At 59.9% G+C, this 24672-nt stretch overlaps 1 protein-coding gene across 7 annotated transcripts in view; it reads left to right on the plus strand.

The window, feature by feature from the left end:
• OSBPL2 (oxysterol binding protein like 2) overlaps nucleotides 1-24672 on the plus strand; it is a 45101-nt gene that overhangs the window by 10172 nt on the left and 10257 nt on the right. Inside the window, exons 2-7 of one of the 7 annotated variants that reach the window (XM_085003331.1) lie at nucleotides 9329-9533; nucleotides 13716-13860; nucleotides 15721-15796; nucleotides 20440-20574; nucleotides 21168-21265; nucleotides 23790-23972. In XM_085003331.1, the coding sequence (XP_084859457.1) occupies nucleotides 9497-9533; nucleotides 13716-13860; nucleotides 15721-15796; nucleotides 20440-20574; nucleotides 21168-21265; nucleotides 23790-23972 (674 nt within the window). In that variant the 5' untranslated portion in view covers nucleotides 9329-9496. Of the gene's footprint in view, nucleotides 1-4343; nucleotides 7090-9328; nucleotides 9534-13715; nucleotides 13861-15720; nucleotides 15797-16747; nucleotides 17675-18966; nucleotides 20575-21167; nucleotides 21266-23789; nucleotides 23973-24672 lie in introns of those variants that run through there. The other 6 variants (XM_021078214.2, XM_021078215.2, XM_021078216.2 and 3 more) reach the window with 6 other exon arrangements.

Raw genomic sequence — 24672 nt, forward strand, 5'->3', positions numbered from 1 at the left:
GCCAAGGGCGAGGACGGCAGACCGGCCCGACCTGGATGGAGGTGGCATCCGAGCGTCCTGCCCCCGCCCCGGCCGCGCGTCCAGGTCCTGGGTCCTGTCTCGTCCGCACAGTCTGATTTGTCGGCTGCGCTCAGTGTACCGCTGCTCCCGTGGGTCCCGTGGCCACGGCCCCGAGGGATGGACGGCGCTCCCTGTGCAGAGCTCGCACCCCCGTCCCGGCTGCGGCCGGACTGCGCCGCCGGACTGTGTCCCGGAGCGAGGGTCATTGAGCCGGATGCGTTTGCAGCCGAGGGCGTCCGCTCCCCTGGGGCTGAGCTCGCTTGGGAGCCGCTTGTGCTGGACGTGGAAGCTGCTCTCCGAGTGCGTGTCGAGCAGGCAGCGCTTTGGTCGGGGCGGGCAGACAGAGGGCGGGCGTGAATGCCGTGGTCGACGTCGCAGGAGGGTGCGTTCCCCTTCCTCCAGCCTGGGAACGCGCGGCTTCTTGCCTGAACGTCTAACCAGATGGGCCCGTCCCGAGCTGAGTGGTGAGTGGGCTCGCTGGTGTGGACGAGCCGGGGGCTCCTCGGGCCGGCCGCCTGGGCCCGGGCCGGCCGCCCTCGGGAAGAGGCTTTAAGTTCCCAGGAGGCCGGGACTGCGCTCCGTGGACGGAAGACACACACCTGCTTGTTCCGCCGGCGCTCTGCCGGAGCCTTGCGCACAGCGGGGCTGAGCCGGGTTCAAAAGGGCCCTCTCGGCTCCTCCCTGTGGTCACCGGGACTCGAGTGGGGTCGCTTCTGCAGACCACAGCCCACCTTGTGAAGAGGCTGTGCTGTCTGGAGCGCGGGTGCGTGTACCCGATTCGACCTCCAGGGTTTTACAGCCCCAGGCGCGGGAAGGCCTGGTCTTTCCGCCTGCAGTTCGCAGTTAGCAAGGAGCATGTGTCAGCAGGTACCAGGCGACAGAGCCAAAGTGGTCTTGGACATCGGAAGAAGAGCAGGCGTGGCCTGAGGCCCTCACTGCTCTCTCCGGCATCCTCCCTCTGCTTGGCGGGGTCTCCAGAGCTTCCTGGGCCCCGTGGGCCGCAGCCCAGGGAGGCCCTGGAGCCTCTGTCCAGAATGGACGGCACCTGCCACTGGGCCACCTGAGTGGAAGGGATGCAGTTAGGAAGCATCCCCTTCCTCTCCGTGAGCCATTATCTCACGTGCTCGGGCCCCTGCGGCCGGCGGCCACTGCACCGGACAGAGCACATTAGCAGCTTCTCTCGTGGCTCTGGAAGCTGGACAGGTGGAGTCTTTGTTTCCATTAAGTTTTGGGTGTTTTTTTTTGTTTTGTTTTTTTTGGTTTTTTTTGGTCTTCTTGCCTTTTCTAGGGCTGCTCCCGCGGCACATGGAGGTTCCCAGGCTAGGGCTCTAATTGGAGCTATAGCCACCGGCCTACGCCAGAGCCACAGCAACGTGGGATCCGAGCCACATCTTCGACCTACAACGCAGCTCATGGCAACGCCGGATCCTTAACCCACTGAGCAAGGCCAGGGATCAAACCCGCCACCTCATGGTTCCTGGTGGGATTCGTTAACCACTGAGCCACGACAGGAACTCCCAAGTTTTGGGGTTTTTTAACCAAAGAAAGAAGCCAGGCACTGTGGCCCAGTGGCCACAAGCAGGACAAGGGTCCTTAAGCGTCCAGGTGACAGGTGGTCTTCCTCTGCAAAGCGGACATCTCGACATGAAAGCCCTGAAACAGTCAGTGGCCACAGAGGCGGCTGGCCACGCAGCACTGCTCACCCCCAATGGCCTTGCTGCGTGGAGAGGGTGGGGTCTCCCGGGGCCCAGGTCGGGTGGCCCCCTCGCGCCTTCCCGAGAGCGGCGGGAGGGTGGGTCCCTGGAGCCGCAGGCTGGCGTCCCGCTGCCCGGATTGAATTTCTCCATCTCCAGCCTCCGTTCCTTACTTCCTCCTGGTGCGAGCTGTCCGTGTTAAACCTTTAAACCTCGCGGCGTTCGCATCTGCGGGACTCCACTCCCGCGTCCCGGGGGCAGCCCAGGGAACAGCCTGGTGCCCTGGGATGATGTGAGCAACACTGTAGCCTATTTCTGGGGTCTGACAGGCCGGTCTCGGGGGACGTGGCCAGGTCGGTCCCTCGGGGGTGGGCCCGTGCCTTTGGTTTCGTCGGCACTGGCCCGAGGCTTGTCTGTTTCCGGGAGGGGTTTGGCCTTGACCTGAAGAGCTGCAGGGCAATGAGAGCCTTTGGGATGGACCGCGCTCTGGAGGGGGAGCAGTGGGTACCCAGGGCGCGTGGCCGTGTGGCTGCAGCTCCCTCGCTTCTGTTTCTGACTTGTTCTCGACAGAAACCCAGTTTCATGCCTCTGGTGGTTTGAGCTTGTGTCCCACCAGTGAGGCTGGCCTCTCAGCCGAGGCCCTGGCCAGGTCTCACCTGCGCTGGGGGCTCTGTGGGGAAGGGCTGGGACTAAGCCTCGCGGAATCTTCTCTTCGAGTTCCCTGGCTGGTTCTTTCTCACCTCCTTCCTCAGTTTCCCAAGTGCCCCCCGCCCGCCCCCAGCGCTGCCCTGGCGGCTCTGCAGTCTCCGCATCACCTTTTCTGGGGGAAGGGCTGGCAGGGTCGTTCCTGGCATTGCTTGGAGCTGTTTGAAGGAGAAGCGCCCCCTGAGGGGGGAGGGGTGGGGGCCTGGGGGCCTTCGTAGCTGGACTCTATCCTGGAAACAGTGGGGGCTTTCTTTGGGAGTGGTGATGCGTGGGCTTGGCACCCAGTGCAGGGAGTTCCGTGTGTAATTGTTCATTTCTTGTTTGTCCCAATTGCTAATGTATTTTTTCCCAATTCAAAAAATTGTGGTGAAATACACAGAAAAATTAGTGTCTTGGAGTTCCCTGGTGGCTCAGCGAGTGAAGGATCCAGTGTTGTCCCTGCTGTGGTCGGGTTGCTGCTGAGGTTCGGCTTTGATCCCTGGCCTGGGAACTTCTTCGTGCCGCAGGCACACCCCCCGCAAAGAAAACAAAACGGTGGTGACCGTGTTTAGGTACGCAGCTCAGCGGCTGTGTACCATGCACGTCCTTGTGCGGCTGGCACCACTGTGTGTCCTCATGGTGCTTTCGTCTTGTCAAATGGAAACCCTTTCCCTGTTAGGCCCCACGTCCCCACCCCTGCTCCGTCCCGACAGCCGCCTTCCACTAGCTCTGTCTCTAGGAACCCGCCTCCTCTGGGGACCTGCTCTCAGTGAATCACCCAGGATTTGTCTTGGTGTGTCTGGTTGATTTCATTGGCCACAGCGTCCTCAGGGTTTAGCTCTGCTGTCACCTGTGGCAGGATTCCCTTCCTTTAAGGCTGCACAATCTTCTGTGGCGTCTGGACTGCATTTCGCTTATCCTTTGTCTGTGGGTAGACGCCTGGGTTGCTTCCATGTTTTGCAATTGTGAGTAATACTGCTATGAACACAAGTGTCTAAATATCTCTTTGAGGAGTTCCCTGGTGGTGCAGTGGGTTAAGGATCTGTTGTTTGTTTGTTCTGTCTTTTTTTTTGTCTTTTAGGGCGGCACTCGCCGCATATGGAGGTTCCCAGGCTAGGGGTCTAATTGGAGCTGTAGCCGCCGGCCTACACCAGAGCCACAGCAACTCGGGATCCGAGCCGTGTCTGCGATCTTCACCACAGCTCACGGCAACGCCGGATCCTTAACACACTGAGCGAGGCCAGGGATTGAACCCACAGCCTCGTGGTTCCTAGTCGGATTCGTGAACCACTGAGCCACAACAGGAACTCGCAAGGATCTGGTGTTGTCACTGCTGTGGTGTAGGTTTGATCCCTGGCCCAGGAATGTCCATGTGCCATGAGCACAGCCAAAAAAGAAAAAAAAAAAACCTTGAGTCCCTGCTTTCCGTTTTTGGGGTCTGTACCAAGAAGTGGAGTTGCTGGACTGTATGGCAATTCTATTTCTAATTTTTTAAGGAACTGTCTTATATTTGCCCCAGCAACGAAAACAGCAGCAGTGCCCAGAGGTTCCTGTTTCTCCACATCCTCAGGAAACGTGTCATTTTCTGGGTTTTGATGGAGCCATCCTAGCGGGTGTGAGGTTGGAGCTCGTTGGAGCTTTGATCTGTGTGTGTCTGATGATTAGTGAGTTGAGCATCTTTGCGTGTGCTTATTGGTCATGTGTGTGTCTTCTCTGGTGAAATGTCTGTTCAGGGCTTTTGCCTGTTTTTGAATCAGTTGGCTTGTTTTTGGTTACTGAGTTTTAGGTGTTCTCTGTATGTTCAGAACATTAATCTGTTATCAGATATATGAATCGCAAATATTTTCGCTGGTTCTGGGGTTGCTGTTATACTCTGTGGATAGTATCTGATGCACAGATTGTTAATTTTTTTTTTTTTTTTGGTCTTTTTGCCGTTTCTAGGGCCACTCCTGCAGCATATGATGGTTCCCAGGCTAGGGGTCTAATTGGAGCTGTAGCCACTGGCCTACGCCAGAGCCACAGCAACGCGGGATCCGTGCTGCGTCTGCAACCTACACAGCTCACGGCCACGCCGGGTCCTTCACCCACTGAGCAAGGGCAGGGACCGAACCCGCAACCTCATGGTTCCTAGTCGGATTCGTTAACCACTGCGCCACGACGGGAACTCCTCAAATTGTTAAATTTTTCATGAAGTCCAGTTAGGCTAATTTTTCTTTAATTGCTTCTGCCTTTGGTGTCTTATCCAAGAAATCATTGCCAAGTCCAAAATCGCAAAGGCTTTGTCTTATATTTTCCTCTAGGAGTTTTTGATGTTAGGTCTTCCCTTTAGGTCCTTGATCCGTTTTGAGTTGGTTTTGTACACGGGGCAGGTTAGGGTCGAACGGCATTGTCTTGCCTGTGGTGTCCAGTTTGCCAGCACCGCTTTTTGAAAAGACAGCCCTCTCCTTCTTGGATGGTCCTGGCACCCTCGTCAGAAGTCACTTGCCCACGTGTTTGAGGCTGTGCGTCTGAGCTCTCGACTCCGCCCGGCGGTCTCTGTGTCGGTCTGTGCGGTGCCACACTGTTTGGATCACCGTCACTTCGCAGTTCAGTTTTGAAATCAGGAAGGGAGAGTCCTTTGACTTTGTTCTCCTTTTTTCAAGGGTGTTGTGGTTGTCCAGGGCCACCCGGGGTTGCGTGTGAATTTTACAACGGCCTTTTCTGTCGCTGCCAAAAGGATCGCTGGGGTTATGATGCAGGATCGTGTTGAGTCTGTGGGTGGCTTTGAGGAGCATTGACGTCGTGCCAGCCCGTCTTCCAATCCGTGAACATGGGGTGTGTTTCCCTTGGACTCTGTCTTGAACTTTTTTTTTTTTTTGTCTTTTTTGTCTTTTTGCCATTTCTTGGGCTGTTCCCACGGCATATGGAGGTTCCCAGCCTAGGGGTCGAATCGGAGCTGTAGCCACCGGCCTACACCAGAGCCACAGCAACTCGGGATGCGGGCCGCGTCTGCCACCTAAACCTCAGCTCACAGCAACGCCGGATCCTTAACCCGCTGAGCAAGGCCAGGGATCGAACCTGCCACCTCATGGTTCCTAGTCAGATTTGTTAACCACTGCTGTACAACGGGAACTCCTGTCTTGAACTTCTTTTGGCAGCGTTTTACAGTTTTCATTGTAGTCCTTCACCTCCCTGATTCATTCCCGAGTATTTTATTCTCTTAGACGGTATCGTAGGCAAAATTGTTTTGGGGATTTCCTTTTCGGACCGTTCGTGTTAGTGTATAGAAGTGCACCCGGAGTTCACTTGTGGTGCAGCAAGTTAAGGATCCAGCATTATCACTGCAGGGACTCGGGTTGCTGCTGTGGCGTGGGTTTGATCCCCGGCCCGGGAACTTCCGCATGCCGTGGGTGCAGCCAAAAAGGAAAAAAGAAAGAAAGAAACGCATTTTTGATTTTTGATTTTTGCATGTTAAGTTTGTATGCTGCTACCTTGCCAAATTCATGTATTCTAATGGGCTTTTTTTGGTGCAGTCTTTAGGGTTTTCTCTATATAAGATCATATCATTTGCAAACATAATTTTACTTCTTCCTTTCCAACTTGGCCGACTTGTCTTGCCTAGTGATTCGGGTGGGAACTTTCGGTACCCTGATGAATAAAGCAAGTGGACATGCTCGGCTCGGTCCTGGTCTTAGGGCTGAGCTTTCCCCACTGAGGAGGACGGTAGCTCGTGGGTTTTTTCCACGCGTGGCTCTCGTTGCTTTGTCCCGCCCTTGCTGGTGTGTCGTGAGTTTCTGACATGACAAGGTGTTGACTTTTGCCAGGTGACTTTCCCATGTGGATTGAGGTGATGGTGTGTGTGTTTCCCCCTTTGTGCTGTTCGTGTGACCTGCTACCTCCGTGGGTTTCGTATATCGAATGGTCTTTGCACCCCCGGAATAACTCACTTGGTCACGGCACACGGTCCTCTCGGCGGGTTGCTGAATGCGTCTTGCTCTCTCCCCTTTGCCAGTATTTCATTGAGAACTGTTGCCTCGTATTGCCAGGGATGTCGTTGCTGCTCCTTTCTCGTCGTGTCTGTCTGGCTTTGGTCACGGGATCACGGGCTGTCTCGGCGGGGAGACGAAGAGGATAAAGATGAGTGGCCCGGGAACTCCTGGAGGCTGCGTGGACTTAATGCCTGAACTCACTCATGTCAGCAAGCCTGGTGCTGCTGTGTAGGCGTTGGCCTCGCCTGGGTGCGGCGCGGCTGGTGTCTAAGGGACAGGCCTCCCCAGGTGGGCTCAGATGCTTGGTCAGGCCACGTGGTTCCCATGGCAGGAGCACGGGCTGCAGCCGAGTCACCGTCCCAGCTGTTAGCCTAGCCTGTGTCCTCACCGTCCAACCTGATATCCTATTCCCTCATTTTAAAGACTTTCCGTACATTTTGACTGGTTTCTTTTAACCGTAGGACTTTTGTTATGGGTGAGGGGCATGTGAAAAAGGAAAATACCGGAGTCCCTGTCGTGGCTCAGTGGTGAATGAACCCGCCTAGCATCCATGAGGATGCGGGTTCAATCCCTGGCCTCGCTCAGTAGGTTAAGGACCCGGCGTTGCCGTGAGCTCTGGTGTAGGTCACAGATGTGGCTCGGATCCTGCATGGCTGTGGCTGTGGTGTAGGCTGGGAGCTCTAGCTCCGATTCAGCCCCTAGCCTGGGAGCCTCCATATGCTGCAGGTGCAGCCCTAAAAAGACAAAAAGAAAATTTTTTTTTTAATTAAACAAATGGAAAATACCATGGCTTTCGCTTGCTTTGTCTTATGGGAGATTTTAAACATACAGAAAAGCAGGCAGAACAGCAGAGTGGTCCCTGTGGGCCCGTTTCCAGCTTCTCCAGTTTCCCAGCTCATGGCCCATCTTGTCACCTTAATCACCTCTGGCCCCTCGCAAGTCACTTTGAGGAAAATTCCAGGCCCGATACCATGTCATCCGGATGCGTTTGGGTGTGTAGTTCTGAAATGCGATTACGACACCCGTGCCGCCTTCTGAAGTGGCTTTTTTTGGGTGTAACTGACATAGATATGTTTTGACACGTCTACACCTGGGAAACTGCCCCCTCAGTGGAGGTGGTGAGATGTCCCTTCACCTCTGCCACTCCCTTCCCCCGTCTCGAATTCGTTCGCTGACGAAATCAGGTCTTGTCCTGCCAGGCTGCTGCCGACTGCTCCCCACGAGGTACTTTGACCCGAGCGGCCGTGACCTGCGCGCTGTGCACCGCCAGCGCCCCCGCGCCAGCCCCGCCCTCCGCCCCCCGCCCTTACTGGCTGGAGACACGGGGTCTGGCCCCGTAGACTCTCCCGGGGGCTGGGTTTGCCGGCCGTGTCCCCGTGGTGGAGTCCAGCATGTACCTCTGGCCCCTCTGTTTCTTAAGGCGGGAAAGGGGAGGAGGGCCGGGTTCTGGCCCGATGTCCCCGGCAGGACCCCTTTGGAGGAGGCGCGTTGTGCCCCGGCCTGCGATGGCGTGGCCTGGGTGGGCCGTGCCCGGACCCGGGAACCTGCAGGGCTGGCCCCGGTGAGGCACAGACCCTGCCTCCTCCGTGGATCGGCAGGGAGGCCTCGAGAAAGTGGCACAGGAAGCAGCTCAAGGGCTCCTGGGCTGTCGTGTCCTAGTTTTCAGAAGAATGCGTTGGCACTGTCCAGTGGTGACCAGTCCTTGATCAGCGTCTCTGGGAGCCGGCAGGCTCTCGGGTGTGGGATGTGCTCGGGTGGCCCCGTTGCTGCGGTGGGAGCCTCGGAGGTTCGTCTGACCTGACCGCGAGGTCCTGCCAGCTTCCCTCTGCCCGTGCGCGTCTCACACCTGCCCCCAGCCGCTTCTCCACAGGGAAGCCCGGTTTCTCTGAGTGGCTTATCAGAGAGGAGTCTGCAGTAAGCAGTGACAGCTTCTCTAATTTGCAAAGAAGCCCCTAACTCTGGGCCAGCGAGCAAGGCTTCGTGTGGGTGTTTCCAGAGGCTGCACAGGTGTCTGGTTCTGCCGGGGCGGCTGGGAAGGCGGGGAGGGAAGAGGAGATCCTGGGACGGAAGAGGCGGTGGCCTCACGCCCGTCGGCTGTGCCGTGCGTGTGCTCGGGACGGGCCCGGAGAGGAGCGCTTTGGAGGTGCCACCCAGCGCCGAGCAGCCACTCCCGGGGCAGAGGACGTGTGCCCTCGGGACCAGCTGTGCCTTCGCTGCCCTCAGAGCTGGGGGGGCTCTGGTCCCCTGGCTCCCGGCTCCCACAGCGAAGAGAGGTCTCCGCTTATCTTCATGAGAGCTGGAACCTTTGGGGGCAAGGTTGACCTTTTCCTTTGGCCTCTTGTCCCTTGCGAGATGTGGCTCTTTGCGACGGGAGAAGTTCCTTTGCCTGAGTTCTGCTAACACACTGAGCAAATTTGAGTTGCTGGCAGTTTACGCTGCGAGCGGCCAACTTACACAGCAGTCCTAATGCTCTAGGGTTGAAAATCGGTTTACAGTTGGTGTGAAATAGATGTTTGAGCGTAAATTTGCATTTATTCACACCCCTTGTCCCAGCTTCTGCTAAAGATTTTCAGTGACTGTCAGCGAGGCCTGTGGGGCCCCCGCGTGGGGCTGCCTCTGGAACGGTCCACACGACGCCCCGGGAAATGTTTCCCGCTCCCTTTGCAACTGTGGACAGGGGTCCTTTTTGGGGGGTGGGTGCGTGGTGTGCAGCGGCTTGAAGTTTCCAGACCAGGGATTGAACCCGGGCGGCAGTGATGAAAGCGCCGAACCCTAACCACTAGACCACCAGGGAACTCCCTGGACAGTGGTTTTGAAAGTGACTCTTCGGCTAACGTTTCCTCTCGTGTGAGCGCATATTCATTTTACCTCTTTGCTCAGGAAGGGCCAGTGGGAATTTCAGGATATTTCGGAACCGTACAGCTTCTGAAAGCTCAGTCACCAGAGTGCTTTTCCCCCCTTAGATCCCCGTGCCTGGTGGAGTTTACGGGAAAGCGTTGGTCGCGTGGCATTTCTTACACCGTCCATGTAGCCCACACGATGCTTCCGTAGAAGCCGGACCTCGGCGCGGAGGAGCCTGGCTGCCGAAGGATGAACGGAGAGGAGGAGTTCTTCGATGCCGTCACAGGTGAGGGTGGACGGCGGCCCCGGGGGGGCCGCGCCGCCGGGGACAGGGGGCGGCCCAGGACGCCTCGGGGGAGAGGAAAAGTGAACGCACGCGCCCGCCCCGCGTTTGGGGGACAGCATCGTCTGGCCCGGGGAGACCAGGGAAAGGACGACGGGACCTCAGTGTGTGGAAGAGTGGCCCTGGGTGTAAACGTTTGCACTTGGCTCCTAGCGAGGTGGGCAGTATTCTCACAGCGTCTGTACTTAACAATCAAAAATTACTGCCCCGTTTCTGCGCTGATAACGTGCGGCCCCAGACAGTAAATGTGTTTGTTTTCACAGCAGCGCTTACTGACTCTAAGTTCAGTTCTGTTTCTTTCTCACGCACGTTCGCTCTCTTTCGCTCTCTCTCTCTTTTTTTTTTTTTTTCCTTTTATGGCCACACCCGCGGCCCGTGCAAGTTCCCGGGCTAGGGATCAAATCGGAGCTGCAGCTGCCGGCCTACACCAGATCTGAGCTGCCTCTGCAACGATGCCGTGGCTCACGGCAATGCCAGATCCTTAACCCACTGAGCGAGGCCAGAGATGGAACCCCCATCTTCACGGACACTGTGTTGGGCCCTTAACCCGCCGAGCCACAGCGGGAACTCCTGTTTTGCTTTTGACACACCACTCTGGGTGCTGGCCTCCAGCCGGGGGGTGCAGAGTGTGGGGCGGGGCAGGCGTCTCTCGGTGGGTGGCTGGGCTGTTTCCCTTTGCCTAGAACAGGCCCTTCTCCTCCGTGAACACTTGCGGGACAGGTGACCACGGGGGTCCCCAGACTCTTAAGTTCAAGAGGCCCCCCATTATCTGCCCTCCATTGCCCCTCGTCAGCCAAGGAGCATGGCTGAGTCTTCTGCCGAACGCTGTGCTTGGTGCGCAGGGGCTTCAGGAGACCCTCCGGTCCACCCCCTCCTCGGGGGTCGGAGCACAGACACAGCCACTCAGAGACATCACTGCTGCCCGGCTTTCAGCCATGACCTCCACGAGTGCCAGCAGAGGGGCGCTTCTGCAGTCGGTGCCCAAGGATGCGGGGCCAGCACACCAGTCCTTCCTGGGGGATGACACTGTCCCCCGGGCACCACTGCTGTCCCTGCCAGAGCTCCTGTCTCACGGGGTCCTGTCCCCGTGCTCCTGGGCGCGTTCCTGGGCCGGCTGCTCCCCACGTAAGGTCGGAGTTGGCTGATGGACCGGCAGCCTGAGATGATTGGCAGATTCTGTCTGAAACCCGGGGAGGAGGGGGCTCGGAGCCCTTGCTGTTCAGAGGCTGACTCCCACGTCATCTCCCGCCGTTTCTGGGCCGACATGCTCCTGGTCGATGGGCTTTCCTGGGGAGCGTGTTTCCGTGGCCCTCGGACGTCGGTTGCGTTCCCACCAAGCAGTTGTAGGGGGGCTGGCCAGGGGGTCCGCCTTCGGCCGCCCAGGCCCCGGGGTGACCGCGTCTGAAACCAGGAGAGCCCGGCCTCCGCGTGGCCCTCACCTGGGAGCCTCCTGGCAAATGCCTGCCACCTGGAGCCGGTGTGACCCACACGCCGCGTGTCTCTGAACTCCTCCCCGAGGCCTTTCCCCAGGAGGACTTGAGCCGGGGTGCGCAGCGCAGAGGCGACGCACGCCTGGCCGTCCGAGGCCCCGAGGCAGAGGCGCAGGGCGGGTGTGGAGGTGGAAGGAAGCGCTCACCTCAGTCCTTTGCTTCCCATACGGAGATTAGACGGGAGCCTGTCCTGCCGATGCAGTGATCCCGACGGCCTCACTGTCTGTGGAATCGGCCTGACTTTGTGACTCCAATTTAAAAAGGAGTCAGGCCCAGCACTTATTAATTGAATGACTTCAGTGGGCAGTTACTTCTTGCAAGGCTCAGTACCTTTATTTTTATTTGTCTTTTTTTTTTCTTTTTATCTTTTGAGGGCTGCACCCTCAGCATACAGAGGTTCCCAGGCTAGGGGTCTAATCAGAGCTGTAGCCGCCGGCCTACACCACAGCCACAGCAACGCGGGATCCGAGCCGCGTCTGTGACCTACACCACAGCTCACGGCAACGCCGGGTCCTTAACCCGCTGAGCGAGGCCAGGGATTGAACTGCAACCTCACGGTTCCTAGTTGGATTTGTTTCTGCTGCGCCACAACGGGAACTCCCAAGAATCGGTACCTTTAAATCAAAAGGTTTAAAGTACCTGAAAAATAAGAGCAGAGTAAGGGCTGTGAGAAGCTAGACTGGGAGTTCTCCTGTGATGCAGTGGGTTAAAGGTCCAACAGAGCCCCCGCTGTGGCTCGGCTCACTCCTGTGACGTGGGTTTGACCCCTGGCCCAGGAACTTCTGCATTCCCCAGGCACGGCCAAAGAAAGCCGTCAGACTGACCTTTCCAGGGGGGTGTCTCCGAGGGATCAGATTAGGGGTGATTCAAGTCCTTCCTTTGCTGGTCTGCGTTTTCTTTTTCTGTATGAAAACGTTTAACCTTACGCAGCAGCGTTGGCTTCATCAGAGACAAGATTTCCGGGCTTGTCGGGGCGGGGGCGGGGGAGCTGCCTCGTTTTCCTGGCCACACGCTGGGTTGTAACTGGAATGAACTTTCTAGCAGCATTGGCCCAGAGTCTCAGCTCCGAGGAAGGCCCTGGGACAGGACACCGGTGCAGGGAACACGTGGGCCTGGGACTGAGCTTCCTCAGGCTGGGAGCGGTTCAGGCTTTTAGCCTGGGGAGTAGGGGGTGTTGCTTTTGGGATATATAGCAAAAACTAGAGGTGACAGGCTATTTCGGAAAGTATCGGGAGCTCCTGTGTGGTGCAGCGGGTTAAGGACCCAGCATTTTCGCTGCAGCAGCTTGGGTGGCTGCGTGGCACAGGTTCCAACCCTGGCCTGGGGACTTCTGCCTGCTGCAGCACCAGGACACAGGTTCAATCCCCGGCCCGGCACAGTGGGTGAAAGGATGTGGCATTGCTGCAGCTGTGCAGCTGTGGCTTGGCTCTGACCCCTGGCCCAGGAACTTCCACATGCTGCAAGGGGACCAAAAAAAGAAAGAAGGAAAAAGAAAGTTCAATCATTTAAGAAATTCTTTTTTTTTTCTTTTTAAAAGTTTTATGGCCACACCCGTAGCATATGGAAGTTCTTGGGCCAGGGATTGCGTCAGAGCATCAGTTGCTGCACTGCAGCTGTGGCAGTGCTGGATTCTTTAACCTACTGTGCCGGGCTAGGGATCGAACTCGTGCCTCTGCAGCAACCTGGCCACTGCCATTGGATTCTTAGTCCTCCATGTGGGAACTCCAGGAGGTTCATTTTTAATGTGCCCTTTCCAAATCCTGGGGTAGTAATTCTCAGCTCTGCTACACTCTGTGAATCTGTCAGTGGAGGAGAAGGTGAAAGAGGTGTTTCTGCCTTTTCTCAAGGGGGCTTATTTTCAGCAGGTTTGCTTGTCCTGTGTCTGACCACAGTCACCCTCCTGGCCTCACCCTCCTCTCTGTGAAGTGAGGGGCTCCTCCTGGGCCACTTGCCCTCCCTGATGAAGTCACGGTCGCACTGGGATTCTGTGGTCCAGAGCCCCGCCCCCGGCGTCAGGCCCCGCCCCGGCGTCAGGCCCCGCCCCCGGCGTCAGGCCCCGCCCCCGGCGTCAGGCCCTCCCTGCAGGGCCCCCTTTTCCTCGAGTGATTGATCCAGCGAATCAGCCTCCTGTTGGCTCTAGGCCCCTGAGGCCTTGGGGAAGCCGTCAGGGTGGAGAAGGGGCCTTGAGCACCGCCCCTGTGGGGAGACGCATTCGGGGGCCCGGCTGGGCCGGGAGCCACACAGGCTTTGCCCAAGCTCTGCCCAGTGCGGTTATGGCCAGGGTTGGCAGGCTCCGCGGGGGCGTTTGCGCCGTGCGGTGTCCTCGGACCCAGGACCAGGGCGCATTGAGGACGTGCTGCAGCTCGAGTTAGGTGTGAACGCCGCCTGCAGGGTGGGAGGGCCGACTCGGTGGTGAGAAGCCACATCCGCTGGGCACAGCGCTGCCCGCAAGGGGCCGGGCCGTGGCCTCTGCGGATGTTCGCGCTTTGTTGGCCGCCTTGGGTCTTTGGGAGGCGGAGCTCATGGCTCTGAGTGTGTCGCGGCGCCTAGAGCTGCAGGCGAGTCCGAATTCTCAGAGGTGGGCTTGTGCGTGTTCACGTCCTGCAAAAATGACCACTCTGCTTGTCTCGTGCAGGCTTGGATTCTGATAACTCTTCTGGGGAATTTTCAGAGGCGAATCAGAGAGTCACTGGAGTGGTTCATGTGGACACCAGCAAAAGTAATGGGATTGGAAAAGTGGGGGAGAGGCCTCCGCAGGGGAACGGAGTTCGGAAGCGCAGGTATGTCACCCACAGTGGCCTCCCCCCACCCACTCGGGCAGCCCCTCGGCTCACAGGAGCCCTGAGCGGAGGGGCATCCGGTCCCGCGTCTTCGGGGCGGGTCCCTCTGGACGGGTCCCTCTGGACGGGAGCAGGGCCCTGTCCAGCCAGATTCCGAGACGCAGTGGCCCCTGCGTCCTCATCTCCTGACCCCCGTCCGCCAGTGGCAGGGGCTGCCTTGGTGTTGCTGGGCGCCCTTGCATTTGCCCGGGGCCTGGCGTCCGGCCAGCGCGGTGTTGTCAGCGCTTCTGCCGGCTGCGCGCAGAGCTGCCTTCCCTTTGGCCGAGTCGCCCTCTCACCCGGGAGGCCGGGTGGCGCCTTCGGGGCAGCGGGACCGCATTCCATTCTCCTCCTGCTGTGCTGCCCTTGTGCACAGGTGGGACCGCGCCTTCGCCAGCCGAAGGGAGGACACAGGCAGGCAGGTGGAGCCCCAGGGTGGTGGCAGTGGCTGTCCGCCCCATGCTGTTTGCATTTCAGCTCTGAAGAGCCCAGCCTCACTCCAGACCTGGGCCCTGTGCTTAGACCCAGTGTCTGCTTCCTGTTCCCACTTGGGGACTCGCCTGCCACCCCATCCCCCGGCCCGGTGCTCAGAGTGTCAGAGCACCTGCCGCCTGCTCACGTGGCCTGGACCCCCCCATCCTCAGGAATCGTCGCCCTCCTTCCCCGTCTCCTGCCCGTCCCCCAGACGTACGCGCTGGCCTCTGAGACGTGCCTTCAGCTCTCCTGTCCTCTGTCACAGCCTGGCCACCCCTCCTGAGCCCCCTGTCCTCCTTCCTTGCTGCTCCCCGCCCCAGCCATATCTCTGTGGCCCTTTCTTCTTGGTTTGGGCGGCGAGCTCTAAGGCCGCCTCGGGACAGGGACCTGCATCCTCACCTCTGCCGGGGGGGCGGGGGGGGCGGCCCCTCTGTGGTCTCAGTGCCCCCAGCCGTCCCTGCGCCGGGGCCTGTCTGTCCTGCGCCCTGCGCCCCTTCGGCTCCTGCCTCCCCTCCCCGCTCCCCAAGAGGTCATCCGAGGGCCTCTCCCACCCCTCAGGGCGAGCTTCCTCGTTCTCGTGGCCGCTTGCTTTCCTGTTTTATCTCTGCGGCCTTGCCCTCCACTCCCTCCCACCCCTGAACACACAGCACGCCCCTCCCCTGCCATCCCCGTGTGACCCTCGGGGAGCACTCAGGTCACCTTCGTCCTGGGGACCAGGGTTAGAGCCAGGGCCATCCTGCCGCAAGTCAGAAGCCACCCGAGAGCAGCGGACACGAGGCTGGGACACGCTAGAGAAACGCCAGGGTGTCTTCTGGAATGCAGGCCCCATATGGCGGTGCCCTGGCCTCCCGCGGCCTCCGTACAGCCTGCCTCCCTCTGCCCCAGCTCCATCCCAGGCAGAGACAGTGCCTCGCACTGGTGTGGCCCCAGCCCAGCTGGCTGTGATCAGGGGTCTTGGTTTCAGCAGAAGACCCCCAAGAAGGAGCCCCCCCCTTAGGAAGATGAGCCCATGCTTCAGGGCTTAAGAGCCTGTGTCCGACCTCTGTGGTCCTGCTGCTGCCCCAGGCTGCTGGCACCTGGCTGCCCGGGGCGGGGCGGCCCGTCTCCCAGCTCCGTGGAGGAAAGTCGTCCTTCCCGGAGGCCCTGCAGACCCCCCACGCAGAGGCCTCCCTTTGGGCTTCGGCAGCAGGCTGGCCCTCTGCTCCTCCCCGGCCGCCAGCCTAGAGCAGCCTGGTGCTTGGGTAGAAGAGGAAACCTGGACGAAAATGGTCCCTGAGCAAATCCGTCGGCCGCGGGAGCGTCTCGCGTGGGCCGAAGACATTTGTGCCCCTCTGGTTGCCTTCGCAGGACGTCCCTGCCCGCCCCGATGTTCACGAGAAGCGACTTCAGTGTGTGGAGCATATTGAAAAAATGCATTGGCTTGGTGAGTTGGGGTGGACTCGCTTCGAAGCGGGCAGTTTAAACGCTTTCAGCGCCTGCGGACTGGTGGCACTGCTGGTGGTTTCGGTTGCGCTCTGCGTGTCTGTCGGCTGCGGGAAGGCGAGACGATGATACAGGCGGAGCAAGCGGGCGAGGGAGGTGGCGAAGGGAGCTGAGTCCTCGTGGGCAGCGGGAGGCCCGCTGTGTAGGTCGGCTTCTGACGGAAGGGGTGTCACGCGGGCTCACCCCTGCCTCCCTCCGTGTTCCGTGCCGTGCTGTCATCACTGGCTTCGGATGATCCACCTGCCGGGGGGGCTTTGCCAGGGCTCCTGGCCACACTGAGCCAAGGGCGGGCCTGCAGGACCCACAGGACCGAGGCTCCGAGTCCCCCAGCCACCCAGCCTGGGCCTTAACAGGAGAGCTGGTCAGATACTTAGTGTCCAGATGCTGCAGGCCTTTCCGTCATGGTCCCTCCGGACTGGGAGCCCGAGCTGGTCCTTCTCAGGAGGGTGGCGTGCTCCTGCCAGCTGTCTGGGCGTCCTTGTCCCCGGCCAGCACTTGGGGACTCAGACTCGGGTTCTGTGGGCTACAGGTGCGCTGCACCCCTTCCCAGACGGTCCTCAGCCCGGGTGCCGTTCGTTTACGTATGGGTCCCTCCCACCAGCCCTGCCGAGAAGCATTGATTTTGTTTTGTTTATTTCCGGCCGCACCCGCGGCATATGGAAATTCCTGGGTCAGGGATTGAACCTGGGCTGCAGTGAGAACCTGCACCACAGCCGTGGCGACACTGAACCCTTCACCCGGCACGTGCCCCACAGGGCAGCTTCCAGCCCAGGCTTCTAACGCATTTATTTTTCACCCTAACCCATTTCCCCAGAGGAAATTTCAGCACTTTCATTTATATATTTTTTATTGTTTGGTTCCGTCTGCGGCATATGGAAGTTCCTGGGCCGGGGATCAAGTTGCACCACACCAGTACCCGAGCCACCGCGGTGGCAATGCCAGATCCCTAGACTGCTGTGTCACACGGGAACTCGGTCACCCTTTTATTTTGAAACAACTTTATGTAAAGTCGCAGACTCGGGCAGTGAGTCCTGACCCCTCCACCCAGCTTCCTGTAGCGGTGACATCGCGCGTGTGAAGCACGGCGTTCACCCGGGGCGCTGCTGCTCACCCGGCGCGCGGGGCCCGGCTTTCCCGGTTTCCCCGGGGACCTTTCCCTAGAGGAGGGCGTGTAGAGACCCGATGTGGACGCTGGGTGGACGTGAAGCTGCCGCAGCGTCCCTGCTCTAGGAAAACCTCGCTGTGCACCTGACCCTGCCCGCACCCGTCCGGGATCTGTGCACGGCTGTGGCTTTTCAGGGCGCCATGTTCGGGCGTGTGCACTGGAGCTCTCTCCTCTTAGCTTTTGACTCTGTGCACGATTCCGGTGGTGACAGAAGTCTCTCTGGGGATATGATGGGCTCAGAAAGCTACTGGGTCTTAATTCTCCAGGGTCGAAAACCAAGACGTCCTTTGGCAGTGATGTGGTTCCACGGGCTCCCCAGGGGCCGCCGGCGGGGGCTGGCTTCAGCTGTAGCAGTCGGGGCTGGCCGTCCTCAGCTTGCAGGGTTGCAGCCCCGTCCCGCGGCCGTCCACACGTCCCGGGAGGCAACGCGCCCCTCTTCAGCACTCCCCAGCTCGCTGGGACGGCCACAGGCTGAACACAGAGAGGACCCCTGCCCCCGCCGCCCCACCACAGCCCCCACTGCTGACGGTCACGGCCACATCTCCACCGCCTCACCTCCACTGCTTACCCTTCACCGCTCTCCTCCAGACACCTTTTCACTTGTAATTTTTTTTTTTTTTTTTTTTTTTTGTATTTTCTAGGGCCACTCCCATGGCACATGGAGGTTCCCAGGCTAGGGGTCGAATCGGAGCTGTAGCTGCCGGCCTACACCACAGTCACAGCCACGCTGGATCCGAGCCACATCTGTGACCTACGCCACAGCTCACGGCAACTCCAGATCCTTCGCCCACTGAGCGAGGCCAGGGATCGAACCCGCAACCTCGTGGTTCCTAGTCGGATTCATTAACCACTGCGCCACGACGGGAGCTCCTAAGTATTTCTTCTTGTGGCTAAAGGATGAGGATTCTTTTGAAGCATGGTCACAATGTACTGTTTTCCTACTTTTAAAGGTAGCATTACTCTCGACATCCTGCAGTATCCACCCCGGGCTCATGCCCAGTGGTCTCCGTGTCCTCCTGTGTGGGCCGTGTCTGTGGGGGGCTTGCTTGGATCCTGCCTCACGACACCCCTCGTCACCTTCTTCTGAGTTGGAGCTGCCAAGGGTCGTGGGGACCCAGTGGTCCACCAGGGCTTCCATGGTGGCCGGGAATGTTTCCGTCGCGAGAACGTGCCCTTCTCTGCTGTGAGTGGGGTCTGCGTAAGAGTCGGGGCCACTCAGAGGTTCCCCTTGGCTCCCTGGCGTCGCCCAGCATGACTGGATGTCCAGCCAGCCCAGGGTCCGGCCCCTGGGATGTGCCCAGTCCACAGGTTTCCACTGGGCAGGGAGAACTCTCCAGACTGGCCCGGGTTCCGTTCAGAAGATGCCCGTGCCCATCCCGTACCTTGCTGGTCCAGGGAGAGAGCTCAGGGCCCAGCTCTGCCAGGGAGGCCACTGGATTGGTGGTCTTCTTTCTAGGTCTCTCCCGGGGAGACGGCGATGCTTCTGGTTTCGGACGCCAGGACTCGTCCAGTCTCTGCCGTCTCCTGTCCGCGTCCCTTTTCTCCCACACTGACAGCCGCAGTTTCTAGGACGCAGGAGATGAGGGGCTCGACGCATGACGGTGCGGGAGAGCAGGCTCCGCACCACAGACGGGGTCGCCGACCCGAGCCTGTCCCTGGTGCTTGTCCTTGTCACGGTGCTTTAAATCCTCAGTGGAGGCTCTGCTCTTGGTGATTTGCCCCAGAGGTTGTTCTAAATTGAATTTTGTTTTAAAATGACAGGTACAGGAGTTCCCGTCGTGGCGCAGTGGTTAAAGAATCCGACTAGGAACCATGGGGTTGCGGGTTCGGTCCCTGCCCTTGCTCAGTGGGTTAACGATCCGGCGTGGCCGTGAGCTGTGGTGTAGGTTGCAGATGCGGCTCGGATCCCGTGTTGCTGTGGCTCTGGCGTAGGCCGGTGGCTACAGCTCCGATTCGACCCTTAGCCTGGGAACCATCATATGCAGCAGGAGCGGCTCAAGAAATGGCAAAAAGACAAAAATAAATAAATAAATAAATAAATAAATAAAATGACAGGTCCAAAGTCAGACCTCTGCAACGAGGTAAATTCCAAGAGTCTGTCCCCGCCCCGGGCCCTCCCTGCGGTCTCCCTTCCCCTCGAGGCGACCGTGACAAAGCATTCCGGCCGCTCGTTCCAGCTGCTCTCTCTGTGTGGCAGAGGGCTGACCGCCTCGTCTCCTCCGTTCCGCCGGGAACCAGAGGCTTCTCTGTCTGTTTTCCGCTCCACCGCAGCCCCGTGTGAGCGGCTTCCCGGTCTCTTGGTCACTGCGTTTTGGTTGACGAGCCACGGCCCTACTGTCGGATGTTTGGGTCACTTCTCGCCCTTCGCTGGGCTTGTTGGAGGAACTGTGGGTCAGGTTCCCGGACGTGGGACGCAGGGGGCGTGCAGGGTTGCTGATGGCCCCCTCCCCAAACCTGCGCCGTGTTTACTCCCACCAGCAGGTGGCGGGGCCTGGCTCCGGCAGCCGCGCTGGTGGGGCGGGGGCTGCAGGTTTGGGGGTTTGCCGCTTGAGCGGGTGTCCAGTGGAATCTCCGTGTGCTTTCTTGTTTCCTTTCTGCCGACGCCAGCAAGGCCAGCAGTTTCTTTCCCTCCCTCTCCCTCCCTCCCCACCCCACCCCTTCACACTCTGGTGCTTCCATGACATAGGGTTCGATTCCTGGCCTCGCTCAGTGGGTTAAGGATCTGGAGTTGCCTTGAGCTGTGGTGTCGGTCACAGACGTGGCTCAGATCCTGCGTTGCTGTGGCTGTGGTGTAGGCCAGCGGCTGTAGCTCTGATTCGACCCCTAGCCTGGGAGCCTCCATATGCCGTGGCTGCAGCCCTAAGAGAAGCAAAACCAAAACAAAGCAAAGCCAAGCTGTCCAGCGCGGCTCAGCCGTGCTTCTGGGAAGGACCTCTGCCTCTCCCAGTCCCTTAGAGCCCCAGCCGCCAGCCCCAGCTCTCAGGGGCCCCTGAGCACCTCCCTGGCTCTCCCTGCACCGTGAGCTGTGTGAAGGCAGGGCTCACGCTGGCCTTGCCCACCCGGTACCCGAGAGCAGGGCCGCAGTAGGACACCCACCTCGCCCTTGGGGGATGGTTTCCAGCGACGCCTTAGGACCCCAGAGGCTGCATGAAGAAGGCACTGCAAGTGGCTGGTCTGGGTGCTTCCTGCAGGCTTATGTGCCCCAAGCATGGGAGTTGGGTGGTGGGCACGGCATCCTCTCCCACTGGCAACAGAAGTGGAGCTGCTGGAAGGGTGGCGGCCCGACCCCCAGCCAGGGCTCACCCCCAGGGCCTTTAAAATCGTAGCCAGAGCAGCAGCTGCTGCCCCAGAAGTTTGCTCGGAGCGGGCGGGGCCTGGTGTCGGGGAGCCTGCTGGTGACGGGCATTTGCCGCCCGCAGGAACTGTCCAGAATCACCATGCCCATCGTCTTCAACGAGCCCCTGAGCTTCCTGCAGCGGATCACCGAGTACATGGAGCACGTGGACCTCGTCCACAGGGCCTCCCGCCAGCCCCAGCCTCTGGAGAGGATGCAGGTGGGCGCCGGGCGCCACGCTCGCTTGCTCCGCCTGTAACTCTCAGTGAGTGGCCACCACCCGGCTGCCACGGGGTTGCAGGGCCTGGGCTGCTCAGCCGAGGGCCGTCTGGGGGAGGGCCCGGCACAGCTCACACTGACCTTGGGGCGCTGTCCTGCCCACAGCTAAGGCACGTGTCCCCGGGGGCACGTCCTCCTCAGGCGTCTTGAGCCTCTGCACCTGCAGGGGCTGGGGGCGCAGCTCTCGGGTCCTGTCGGCGCCACTGCCCGTGCGTGAGCATGTGTGCGTGCGTGTGTGTGTGTGTGTGCATTGAGTGTATGCACTGCATTGTGTGCATGTGTGTGCATTGCGTGTGTGTGTGTTGCATGTGTGTGCATTGTGTGTGTGCGCGTGTGACAGGCCTGCGAGGAAGGCCCCGGCTGGGGGCAGAGAGCAGAGTCCTGAGCTCGGAGACCCCGAGGAAGTGTGGGTGACAGAGCGTTTCCCCAGAAGTTCTGTGGCTTAAACGTGTCCCCACTGGGAGACGGACACGTCGCAGAGTGAGTGTTGGGGCCGCCCTCGGCTCCCTCTCACCGGCCCGCGCTCCTGTCCAGTCCGTAGCTGCCTTCGCCGTCTCGGCCGTGGCATCCCAGTGGGAGAGGACCGGCAAGCCGTTCAACCCGCTCTTGGGAGAGACCTACGAGTTAATCAGGTAAGGGGCCTGGGGGTGGCCTGGCATGCGGGTTCTGTGCCCCCGCTGGGTCCTCCACGCCGAGTCGGGCCGCAGGGACGGAGGCGTTCGCTGCAGGAGGGCAGGTGCTGCGCTCCGGGTGTGACTGGCGGAGCGGGGCCCTGGGGGAAGCCGGGCTGGAAACCCAGGGGCACGTCCGGTCCGGGCCGAGAGGAGCGCACGGGCATCTGCTCGCCGGGTGCTTGAGTTGGAGCCTTTCTGCGCGGGGCTGGACCCGCAGCATCGTTCCTCCTCCGTAAGTGGGACGGCGGGACCGGGCTAGCGGGGAGCGTGCTTGATCTGCGCTCCCGCCCGTGGTCTCCGAGTGTTGTGCGGGCTGCAGCTGCCCCGGGGGAGGGAGCGGTGGGCCCGGGGCCGGCGGAGCCGCCGCGGAGCGGAGGGTTGCCAGTGTGTGCCAAGGCCTGCGTGTCGGCACTGGGTTTGGCCTCGCGGAGGAATCGCCAGCCTGGCGAGGCGGGCGGCCCGCGCCGCTGCAGGCGGCCTCTTGGCGGGTGGGAAAGCCGCATGCGTGTCGCCTTCAGATTCTGCCCCTCGCGGCTCGTCCTGGACGGGCGGCTGCTGGCCCCTTCTCCCCGTCCTAGTGCGCGACTCCCCAACTCCCCGCGGCCGCTTAGTGTGGCACCGCGGGTGGAGTAGCCGTGCCCAGAGCTGCTGCCTTTGCCAGGCTGGGCGGGTGGGAGAGGGCGTGACGCCTGCTGCCCGCGGGCTTCTTTGTAAAGGACGGACGGGTTCAGGGGGTGGCCGTGGATTGTGGCATGAGTCGCCGCGAGCGGGACCTCAGAGCGCAGCCCTGCTTCTTCAGTTTAGAGGCGGGAAGCGGAGGCCCAGGTGAGGGAAGGACTTGCCCTGAGAGTCACTTTTTTTTTTTTCTTTTTTCTTCTTTTTCACAAGCCCTTGTGTCGAGGGCTGGCTTTCAGTCGGTCGCAGCGAGGGGGCTGCTCTGCTACGACTGAACCCGGACCCAGAAGCAGGTCGGCTCCGATGGCTGAGCCCCAGGTTCCTCACGAACGTGCCCGGGAGTCGCTCTTAACGGGGCCATTTCGTCGTGAATTCAGTTTTCCTCTTCCTTAGAGGCTTCCCTTGAGCAGCAGTTGCCCGCCCCCCCACCCGTCAGCACGCCTCCAGGCCAGTGGGCGAGATGCCGACCTGGTCTAGCTGTGAGCCAGTCATTAGCATTTCAGTTTATTAAAAGCACCTTTGGGCCTTCCCGCCATGGCGCAGCAGAAGCAAAGCCATCTAGGAACCATGAGGTTGCGGGTTCGATCCCTGGCCCCGCTCAGTGGGTTAAGGATCTAGCGTTGCCATGAGCTGTGGTGTAGGCTGGTGGCTGTAGCTACACCACATTTGACCCCCAGCTGGGAACCTCCATAGGCTGCGGGTGCGGCCCTAAAAAGCAAAAAAAAAAGAAAGCATCATTGAAAAATCAGAAATCAAAGCATCATACGATGAAGTTCTAGATGGCACAGTGTAAGCAAGGGGATTACAAGTGTATGGACCACCCAAGACGCTGGCGGCAGCGTGTCCCCCCCCCCCCCCCCGCCCCCGGCAGTGCTTCATCTTTTTTCCGGAATGTCATTCAGGTTCCTTCTCCCTAAACTCGGGCGGACTTCGCGAGTCTGGCCCCGAGTCCCGGGCGCGCTGCGGGCGTGTGCGGAGAGGAAGCCGTCTTCCTGTTTGGGGAGCGACGCCAAGTCTAGTCCTTCCCCAGCGTCTTTTGTCCTCCGAGATTGCTCTTGGATAACTAAAAATAGCGCTTTCTTTTGTTAGACAAGTGTTCATTTTGTAGATTACACACCTCGGTAGGCAGCCTTTCAAAACCTAATTTTTCAACTTTTCTTCCTCTCTAATGACTAGAAATTCTGATTCCAGTTAAGTTAGTAATTATGTGGTTTAGCTTTTATCATTTTTAATGACTTCAGCTGTGGGTGTATTCATAGTTCTGGAACAATTAAAAACTGACATTTTTGTTGAAAACGGGAGTGTGCTGAAACTCCTGTTTCCTGGCCAGGAATATCTTGGGGCGTAAGACCCTGCGTCGCAACAATCCCAAGAGCCTTGAAAGAGCCTTGAAAGGAGGCGGGGAGGCCGGGCGGTGGGAAGGCCCTGCGCGGGGGTCGCGGCCAGCTGGCCTCCTGCGGGACTAGGGTGGCGCTCCGCTGTCAACCTCCGGGTCGCTGGTTCTCAGAGGTCCGGGTGGAAGGCTCCACCCTCTGGCTTGTCCTGTGTGTCACGTTGGCCCCGGGGCGTGCTGTGTGTGTGGGGGGTCAGCGTTAGGCCCCATGAGACCCCGGAGAGCAGTGTTGGCAGCATGCGTGTCCCCTGATCCCAGCGCCCCTCCCAGACTCAGCCCTGCCCGCGGGTGCCCTGAGCTGCGTGTGGGTCACCGACGGGCCCGGCGGCTGGCCGGCCTCGCTGGGCTTCGCTGTCATGCGCGAGGCCCTCACCCTCCCTCCTGCTCCCTTCTTCTCCTTGTCTGTGTCCCTAGGGAGGATTTAGGGTTCCGATTCATATCCGAGCAGGTCAGCCACCACCCCCCCATCAGCGCCTTTTACTCGGAGGGCCTCCGCCAGGACTTCCTGTTTCACGGCTCCATCTACCCGAAGCTCAAGTTCTGGGGGAAGAGCGTGGAGGCCGAGCCGCGCGGCACCATCACGCTGGAGCTTCTCAAGTAAGTGGGGCGAGGCGCCTGCCGGGGGGTGGCCCTCCCCGAGGAGAGCGCTCTGCAGGTCTCACGGCTGGTCGTTCTCTCCCGCGGGTCCCAGCGTCGCGTCGGCATCTCCTGCTGTGCGGGAGCCCCAGTTCAGCGGCTTCAAAGGACCCGTCTGTGGTGTCTGAGCACGAGGAATCAGAGCCTGGGGCTGGGGCTCCATCTGGGTCCCCGGTGGGCACAGCCGGATGGAGCGTCTGTCCCCAGCTGTCTTCCCTGGCAGCTTTCTGGGGCCTCCCCATAGAGCTACACAGACAAGGCAGGCATCGCCCAGAGCCAGGACCGGGGGGTGGGGGGGTGGGGTGCCACCGATGCCGCCATGGCTTCCGTACCCAGATCTCAGGAGTAACCAGAGCCTTTACCACCTCTACGCATGTGCTGTTGGTCACAGACCAGCCCTGGGGGGTGGGGGGGTGCGGAGCAGGGCAGGGGCATAGGGTTGGGCTCCAGGAGGTGAGGGCAGGGCAGGCTGGCCTCTCAAGGCTGCCCACCACTATTACATCTAAACGCACCCCCCCCAAATTATAGAATTAAAAAAAAATCTTGGAGTTCCCGTCGTGGTGCAGTGGTTAACGAATCTAAGAACCATGAGGTTGCAGGTTCGATCCCTGCCCTTGCTCAGTGGGTTAAGGGTCTGGTGTTGCCGTGAGCTGTGGTGTAG

Source organism: Sus scrofa, chromosome 17 (assembly GCF_054392235.1).
Source record: "Sus scrofa isolate SSC_HxYL_T2T_F1_AM1 chromosome 17, Sscrofa_HxYL_maternal_Yorkshire_Landrace_v2.0, whole genome shotgun sequence".
Taxonomy (NCBI): domain Eukaryota; kingdom Metazoa; phylum Chordata; class Mammalia; order Artiodactyla; family Suidae; genus Sus; species Sus scrofa.